This window comes from Tachypleus tridentatus, chromosome 8 (genome assembly GCF_004210375.1).
Source record: "Tachypleus tridentatus isolate NWPU-2018 chromosome 8, ASM421037v1, whole genome shotgun sequence".
In the NCBI taxonomy this organism is placed as follows: Eukaryota; Metazoa; Arthropoda; class Merostomata; order Xiphosura; family Limulidae; genus Tachypleus; species Tachypleus tridentatus.
Window position 1 is genome coordinate 20,181,142 of NC_134832.1, and position 10,095 is coordinate 20,191,236.

Genomic DNA, 10,095 nt, shown 5'->3' on the forward strand with positions numbered 1-10,095 from the left:
CATCTTGAATATCTATAAGATTCTAAGCCATGCAGTGTTGACCATAATTCGAAACTTACCATCAGCTATTACCGTGATTGCCGATCTGGTGCTCTAAATTGAAATTGCTGTTATTTCTCAAACTACGGCTTAAGGATTTCTAGCTTTAAGTATATATAATGTTTCGTGTAACATCACCAGAATCGATCTTCCAGTGGTTAAAAAGATTAATCCTGTCAACAACTTCGTCTCCAAAAGAACAGATATATACGGCTGAACAATATTAAAAAGTAATAACAAGAACAAATGGGCGATCTCTATTTTAACTACTACTGTGGTTCATAGTAAAGGCCCAGTGTTGATTCTTCAATGTTCTTTGGTTTGGTGCTGAATTATATCTTGATATACAAATAATTACAAAATTACTCTACTGAAATCAGGGTCTGTGTGTTCGTTTGTAGTTAAGCACAAAGATACACAAAGGTCTATCTCTTCTCTATCCATCACAAGTATCGAAACCCGGTTTCTAACGCTGTAAGTCCAGAGACATACCGCTGTACCACTAGAAGGCCTGTGATTGCTTGATTATTGGAAACGTGTTTTTGCATTGTGTCCTCATAGTTAGCATCGACCATGTTAATTGTTGGCCACATGGTCAAATATAATTTTTATGTTAGCATTTTGATTTGAATTTTGTGATTCTAAAATAGCTGACTAGATAATAATTAATTCAATTTGATATACAATTTACCTCTTCTAAATAAAAAAAAAGATGTACACTTACGGTATAACAATTATGGGTGATTTCAATTGTATACGTGATTTTAAGTATAACGTCATATATATATATATATATATATATACACACACACACACACAAATAAATTTTTAAGATAAAATAGGGAATTACAAAAACTACATTTCAAATTCGGCCTGAATTATCCTCTTTTAAGGAAACAAAGATCAGTTGTTTGTTTGCCGATTTTTTCGCAGTGAACTATCAGCTATTATTTCAATTCAATGTTTGGTTTATCAACATTTATTACCCAGTCTATTAGGATTTCCATGCAATTCGTAATATTATTTTGCAGATAGCTTGTCAGTTAGAAATTGTCAGTGTTTTTCAGATACACAGCACCAGTTGGAATACTGTATCGAAATTAACAACTCAGGTCTCAGAAAATCGTATCGTATAAATTATATATTATCTTTTCAAAACAATTAAATAACCTCGGTGGGGGCCAGCATGGTCAGGTTGTTAGAGGCGATCGACTCGCAATCTCAGTGTCGCGGGATGGTATCCTCGTCACACCAAATATGTTCGTCCTTTCAGCCGTGGGGACGTTATATTGTTCGTTAAATCCAACTATTAGTTTGGTAAAAGAGTAACTCAAGAGTTTGCGGTGGGTGGTGATGACTAGGAGCCTTCTCTCTAGTCTTACACAGGTAAATTAAAACGGTTAGTGCAGATAGCTGTCATGTAGCTCTGAGCAGAATTAAAAACAAACAAACAAATCTCGGTAGTTAAGTAGAAAATATTATACGTTGAAGTGGAGCAAAAGGACTAAAAGTCATTGTTGTGCTTAACTTTATTTTTACTATAAAAAGTTGTGTCGTTCTATGTGTTCTAGCATGTATTTTTGTTTGCACTTTTTGCAACTGAAACTATTAAACTATTAACACGTAGCAACAAGTTATAGAAATAATTATAGAATGAATATACAGAACATTTTACAAAACATTTTACTAATCAGTAGAAGTAGATATAAGTGATTGTTTGCTTCAAATAGCAGGCTAACTTCAATATTTAATCTTAATATAAAACGGAATTTTAAAGTCGTGATAAAACCAGTAACATTAGGTAAAATAGTTAACAATAGTTTAGTACTAATAGATATATAAATATACCATACATAATATAAACTTTTTTTCAGAAATCACAATAATTAAAAATTTTCAAAATCTAATTTTTCAAAGTTAAAAAGTACTGGTGTGTCTTACTTTGATATAGTTAGCCAATGTTCTCTTTAGTAATATACAAGCTTATTTCATGAGATTGGATTCCCCTTAAATTATCAAGTTGTTTTTTTCTGAGCTTATGATCTGAAGTGATAATGTAAATTTATTTAGTGCCAGTGTTTTATAAGCTGAGAGCACTTGAGATCTAATTCCAGTTTGATTTCGCGTTGGATACGTAAGCAGCGTTCTATCCACTTATACATGAAGCGACTTTACCCTCCAATATGAGGCATCAAGAATGCCAATTATCCTAACGTGGACTTTCTGCTTATCCAAATATTTAAACTATACCAACCTAAAAATATGACTACACTCGTCAAAACTACCGGTTTACAGATGAGATATTTCAGTTAACTCACTAATTGAACAAGGGTAATCATGTAAACCTTATGTTTCATCACTAACATTAGTCTGTTGTAGTGTCTATAAAACAAAACCAATAATATTCTAGTATAATCTAGCAAGAGAAAAGGTAAAACGTTCTGTTTACAGGCACTTTAGTTTGATCAGAGTCATGTTATACTGTATGAAAGTAATGCGAATTCAATTAATATAATTTTAAAAGTGATGAAATATTCGTGATTATGCATCAGCAGTTTTTTACTTGAGTTTAAAATATTTTTACTTCCATTTTATTGTTTTTGATAAAGATATTAGTTGAGATTCTTTCACTGATAAAGTGTTGTGCTTCATACACAAAGATCGATTTCGTCATATTGAGATGATTGTCAATTTTCCACATCATTAAGTTCATGTCGTCATATTTATGCTTTATTCACAATCTTGAAAATAAGAACCCTTTAGTGGAGTTTATATTATAAAAAGGTATGTCATGTCTATTACACACATCTCCTCCAGGTATACTTTCCATGAGTCATCTAGTCTTAGAGTGCAACTGTTTCCCAGTATCCGTTTTTAATAGTCCTATTATACAGAAATAGCCGGGGATTGCACCCAACGACTTTACACCTTCGTATGGAGAAGTATAATATCCCCTTCATTTTTCAGCTGCTTGAGATATTCGACGATTGAACATACATGTTGAACTTCTTAGCACGTGACTTTTGTTGCTTTTCTAGGCGGAAATTTTTTTTGATTATTTTAGGTAGTACTGCCTGAGGCATAAAAGGCTTTTGTCATGGATATTTATGTTCGTAAATTGTTACATTTTAAAAGATGTCACACTTTGTCTGTTGCTGCATGGTACTAATTTTGCAGGTCCCTTTCTAGATGATCCCAGTTTATCCATATTTTCCAAGGCCGATACGTATAAAAACTACCCCCAATCTGAACATATCTTTACGATCTGAGTACATTAATGTTTTGCGTGGTATGGGACGTTACATACCCTTCCTGAAACACGATCAACTTTTCAGTAGATTCACATTACCTACTGAACGCCAAATAATTTTTAAATTTAAATTTGATATATACTGTTACAAAATCGTTTTAAATAAGGTGTTTAACTTCTATATAACTTTAAATCAATAAAGATTAACTACCTTTTAAAACATACTAGAAAGTATTAAGGGGTGGTTCTTTTCGTAGTTAAGCACAAAGCTACACAACGGATTGTCTGTGCTGTGCCCACCACAGGTATCGCAACCAGTTTTTAGCATTATAAGTCCGTATAATAAAGAATAACAATTTTTTTCAAAACTAAAATAATGTAATAAGAATTGGTTAAAATACTTGTTTTATTTTTGAATTTCGCGCAAAGCTACATGAAAGCTATCTGCGCTAGCCGTCCCTAATTTAGCAGTGTAAGACTAGAGGGAAGGCATCTAGTCATCACTACCCACCGTCAACCCTTGGACTACTCTTTTACCAACAAATAGTAGGATTGACCGTCACAATATAACGCCCTCACGATTTAAAGGGCGAGCATGTTTGATGTGACGAGGATTTGAATCTGCGACCCTCAGATTATGAGTCAAGTACCTTAACCACCTGGCCACGCCATACAAGTCTCCCATCAACAAAATGGTTATACATATTTTACTCACTTTTTCCTTCAAGAGTGTACCATGTTACACTTTCGATGTTTTTTTTTAATTTTACGTTTATTTATCAAAATCTTACTTAACATTGCAACTCCCAAGTATCCGAGAGTAAGTATGGAAAAATAACCTTTAATTCTGACCATAAGAAAAAATAACTTTCTGTGTATTTTTCAGAACAATAGACTAGCATGAGTTAATTAAACTGGATCGTGAACGATTAATAAATGGTGCTTGAACTGTCAAAAAGGATATGTAAAAGTTCATAAACAGTATACAGATGTATATATTTCATTGTACACCTATATATGATATTCCAGAAATATTTTTGTTAAAGTAAGAGTTCAGAAAGATGTTTAAACTTTAAAATAATGATGAGCGTCGAAGTTTACTATTTTGATATAACATAAAACCAGAGAAACCTCTTAAATACTTTGAAAAAAACGCTTTTTAAATGTAATGTTTCTTTTAGGCTTGATCCACAAGGATTACCGTTCATTTATATATATATATATATATGCATATATTTATTATGATAATAATAAAGAGGCTATGACACTTCATGCCATGTCTGAGGGATTCGGTATTACATCCAATCTCAAAACGATGAAAGATGACGTTCGATCTTAAAGGCCTCGATGAACTCATTTTTTTCCTTCCATAGGTCATACATTTTTTTCAAAAGTGCAATAATTCATTATTCTATTTTCAATTCTCTTTTAACTTTGTGTAGTTGGCTAAAATAATCTTCAATTCAACTTTACGAAAAACAAACTGATAGCCATCTCTCCAGAAATTACTTGTTCATAAGTGGAGTTCTAATAATTGTTAAATCAATTTATATTCAATTATCAAGTAGATACTTTGGTAAAGTTTGTTTGGAAAAAAAATCTTAAATTAATTACAGATGTCCACTATTATAGTGTAAATTATTCACACAGCGACAGAGTGGCAAATTGTCACTGATTTGGTCTTATATATTTTGAATGTTGTTTTCAAGTTGTTTTAGTATTGGTTAGTTGAAACTTACACGAATTTTAAATAATACTTGTTTTATTTTCTCAGAAATCATTCCCTGGACATCCACGTAAAGCAAAAAGATTCTTCTTTACATTCACAACACCGAAGTCGCTCCAGTTTGAACCTATTTGAGCGTTTTCGCCTGAATAAGCAGGAAAAAAACGCTGCGACCATTGCTGAACACATTCGTGCCATACGGGCGGCTGAAGCTTTGGATCGGAAGTCAAAGCTGCGCCATACTGATTCAGGCCTGTCTTCTGAACAACCTAAACTTGCAGCACAACGCAGCACCTCCAGCGGAGACGAAAGTCCCGGATGCCATGAAAAAAGGAAACTAGTTGGGTTGCTGAAACAAACATACGGTAGTGAAGCGGAAGAAATACCCGGATTTGATGTATTACAAGAAGGTTTGAGAACCTCAGTTCGGAAACGACTTGACGATGCATCATGTCAGACAAGTGACGATCTATTAGATTTTTGGATACCTGTGAGAAGAAGACGCATTGTTCGGTCAGAAACTCTCTTGTCTACCTTAACCCCTGAGGAAGAGGCAACTGACAGCAATGGTCCAGGAATGTTGTCATCATATCACACGAATCGAAGAGATGGTGCTGCATATGATGCTTACAATAGATCTCGTTGTTATCCGGCATTTACAGAGTTATCCTACAATGAAGAGAATAACTTTGTGAATCATAGTATCCCGAACGACTATTATTCACAAGCTTGTCGAGGTCATATAAAACCATGTTTTTCACATAGAAATCCATTTGATCGAGTAGAGGTCGAATACAAATTACCTTCTGTGGAAAGTCATATAGATGATGACGAAAATCCTGAAGATGATGTTGTAAAAGAATCAATACTGCTGGGTGACATCGAACAGCAGAATGAATCAATAGGTATTCTGTCAAATTCACCATTCTATAATAAAATGCGCAGAATGGACAATCCTTTACGAGACGTAAAAACTGATGCATTACAAGTATCAGAAATGGCTACTCTTAACTCCATGCATTCGAAAAAGAGTGAAGAGAGTCTTGTAGATGGAGGAGCCTCCTCCATTGTAGAGGAAAGTGCAAGTAGTGGTAGTGAAGACACTCCTGGAAGTGGTATTTATAGAAACATTATTATCAGCTTAGGCAGTAACAGAATTTCGGGAGCCCCTGGTGGAAACTCCTTCACAGGTGCACATACATCAGAAGCAAGGGCTTCCGCTCAGAAACCAGACTTCGCCATGTTAGCAGAAAGTGATAGCATTTCTTCTAGTAGAATTAAAGATGACATGCCACGTAGTATACGATTACGCCCTAATACCAAAGAAGGAAAATTTCAACCCTCCTAGTCAAATCAGATAGTTGGAAGATTGTTTTTGTTTTGTTTTTACATTTGAAGTCATGAAAAGTGTTTTACCACATGATGGTGTAACCAAGTACTTAAAAGAGAAAGAAAGTGATTAAAACAATAAAATGAATAATGTTTATACCAAGAAGAAACTCAAGTTTCATATAACATCTTCAGTGAAGCGATATTTTACGGAAATTGTGCCATCATTTTTTTTCAGGATTAATTTTTGCTTGATATAAGGCTTTTAATGTTAGATTCCATAACTCTGAATAAAAAAGTATAGTGGTTTGGTACGATCGACAATATTATATGTATATATGTATAATTTGTAGTTAAACACAATGGGTATCGAAACCAGGCTTTTAGTGTTAAAAGCATTCGGACTTAACGTTTACCCTTAAACAAAGAGCTTAATCTACAAATTATTGTATTAATATAGCCTTTCCATTAGTTTCTTTTAGTTTCAACTTTATCTGACACAATTTTTATTTTGGTTTATTCTTCTACGTGTCATTGTTTACTAGTTTCATAAAGCTTTTCTTGGTCCAACTTTAATAATTCGTTAAAACAGCCATTGTCTTACATTGCCTTGTTACGAATACTCACTTACCCATCTCTCTATGAATAACTCTTCTCATCGAACATCTATATTTTTATCGTCTAAACATTTTCATTATAAAGAGTATAAAAACAGCGACTTTTCCGGTAGGAAAAATACTTTGTGTTATATTTGGTTCTAAAGAAATCATAAGAACATAAAATCAGAGTGTACTTGAGAACCACAATATGAAAAATAAGATACAAAAACCTATTCCACGGATGAGATGAGACTTGGCACCGGTAATCTTACCATAAACTCTCATTTTGTACTCTTTTTATAAACAGTTTTTCTTATAACCTTATAGAAAAAATTTTATCACTGCTATCTGTAATATTTCAACTCTTCAAGACATTGCGACATTGTTAATAAATACTGTTATTTTGTGCTTCTTCTTAAATTATAAATTTATATGTATATATGCTGTACATATTTAAATTTTATTCAACATCACACACACAGTTATTGATAACGTTTAAGGTTGGTTATTTGCACATAAGCAAAGTATTAGATTTTTTGTTACTGAGCACATATACTTGTATAAGTGTTACCAGCACGTGGTGTGCTTCGTTAAATAACCTACTAGCAGATTCTTCCCAGTTTTTACATCTGGTTCCAGCACCGAGTTTTTCTTTAGACTTTCATCTAATATTCACAAATACTCATGACTGATCACTGTAGAGCAAAGCTAAACGTAGCACCTGGAATCTCTGAATTGTTTTTTATTTGATTTCAAGGTATTGTAATCAGCCTAGTTTTTATTGGAGATCTTTAACTTTCAATTGTCATTTAGTGTATAGCGAATAAATGCCTGAAATTACATCTTTAATGTCCTTAGCATATATGTTCTTGAATACAATGAAGGGGATCTAAAACATCAGTTATGATAGTTTTGAGTTTTTGGTTTGTTTTGTAATTTCAAGGAATTTGAGTTGAGTAGAGAAGGTCATTTAAAAAATTTCGTTTACGAATAATTTTAAACGTTTAATTTCTACATATTTCTAAACTTAAACCTAATATTATTAACTATTACTGATTAAAATATATGTGAAAATAAATAAAGTACCCATTTATTTATTTTAACTCAAAATGAACACACAGACACTTTGTCACGTGTACCGTCAATGAAGTATTTATAAGTTGAGTATAAATTCGAATCTATGAAAAAAAAAAAAAACAACAGTTATTCATCGTCATTCTTCCGTAATATGTATATACATTTATGTGTGTAAAGAGATATTCTTATATGAGTTGTGAAGAAAAGGAGAATTACTTTCGGAAGTATTAAGTAGGCCTAATGTTAGTTGAACTTCCTTATTTTCAAATACTGAAATAAACCTTTTATTGTAACGGTTACTGTTTTATACTTTCTAAAAAAAAACTGTTGTTTAAGTATTTGTTGCTAAATATGAAAGCAAATATATATTCAACACCAAAATAACTCTTTTAGAAAATAATGATGCTTATCATTTGTTTTCATCTAGGATTATAAAATGTGACGTTAAATGTAATATCAACTGCATTATTCCTTTCTTTCTGAGATGGTGTAGTTCTGTAATCAAGTACTGCCACGATCAGTGTTTGTTTAAAAGAGTATGTTTAAGCTGTCCATGCACTGCAGTAAGCTTGAACTGTGTCTCTGGAGCATATACTTTAAAGTTTAATGTCAGTAATATAAGTTTGTTTGTGAACAAGCTATTTTGAGCTTCTATTTGAATCTTAGATGACATTTTATGTATTTTAAAAAATTATACTTCATATTTTTATGTGAACTGTCGTAGTAATGAAAAAGAAATTTATATCAATGTATATTTAGTGATATACATAATATATATATATATATATGCTGGTATTTGGAAAACAGCCATGTGAATTCTGTGTTTTTAATTGGAGTTTAATTTTAAATTATCAATTTTTATCTTTGATATTTTTACTCAAGAATTAAAATAATCTAGTGATGACAAAATCTTTCCGTGAAAGCAACTAATCCTTTTGTCATTATGATTTTTTAAAAATAAATAGAAAGATTTTTAAGTTATAAAATGATTTTTTTCCAGTGGATGTAAAATGTTCATGATGTGAAGATGACATCCAGAAGCTCTTAATTTCGCTCTTTACAGTTAATGTTTTATTTTTTAATTTGACTCACATTACAAATTAAATAACGAAAAGAGTAATTCGCATGGCTCTTTTCACATGGTTTGATATATACAGTCTGTATTTAATACTGCAATGCATAACTAGTGTAATGTGAAACTCCAGCACACCTAACTGGAAAGGTGTTGCATCCTCACTTTGTCTTTCAACACAACATTTAAAAAATGGTATTTAAATGGATATGTTATAATTATAAAATCTTTGTTTCCAAAACAAAACTTGGACTACGTGAAGCTGTGGCACCCCTTCGCTTTGTACGTGTAAGTGATGTAAATTTATTTCCCTATACACATGCCAAATCTCTCACACAATATTTTGGTATTAGTTATCCTTTTCAATTATAGGTAATTCGTATGTGTGTTGGTATTGGAACTAAATAAAGAGTGTTAATTCACATCTTACAGCCCTGCAAGCAGCTATGTCTGTTCACGTGACTTCATCTTTGATATGTCATCTTATTGGACCTTCTCAAGTATACTTGAAGAATGCATATCAAATTCTCAAAAAGAAATAGCTGACGTTTTCTGTAGCCATGGAAACCTAGAAACTTGTAGTGTTGTACACAGTGGCAAATGTGAACCATGTTTAATGCTGTAGCATATCTACAAGCTTTAACGTTAATATAAAACTACACAAATAAGTGCCACCTGTGTTCAACCATGGTTATGTTTTGTGGTAAATATGTCAAATAAAAATGTTGCTCTAGAAAACAAACAAGAATTCATTTTATTTGTTTCCTATCTAACTCTGGTTACTTGAATATTAGAACACAGCTTACTAAAACTACAATGTTTGAAGACGATTTCAACATTTACGAAATATATTTGGATGAACATATCAGGAATTTAGTGCCATCTGTCGAATTTGATAAATCGCAATATTAAAAACAGCTCTTTTTTATTAGCTGTTGGAACAACCATTAATATACTTAACACAAAACCATAATGAATATAACAAGTGTTGGTGGAATACCGG

The 10,095-nt window shown here is 32.2% G+C and overlaps 1 protein-coding gene across 3 annotated transcripts in view; it reads left to right on the forward strand.

The window, feature by feature from the left end:
• LOC143258633 (metabotropic glutamate receptor 1-like) overlaps positions 1 to 9,817 on the forward strand; it is a 179,072-nt gene extending 169,255 nt beyond the window's left edge. For all 3 annotated transcript variants that reach the window (XM_076517879.1, XM_076517877.1, XM_076517878.1), the window contains exon 9: positions 5,064 to 9,817. In XM_076517879.1, coding sequence (XP_076373994.1) covers positions 5,064 to 6,363 — 1,300 coding nt within the window. In that variant the 3' untranslated portion in view covers positions 6,364 to 9,817. The remainder of the gene's footprint in view (positions 1 to 5,063) is intronic.
• The last annotated feature ends 278 nt before the right edge of the window (positions 9,818 to 10,095 follow it).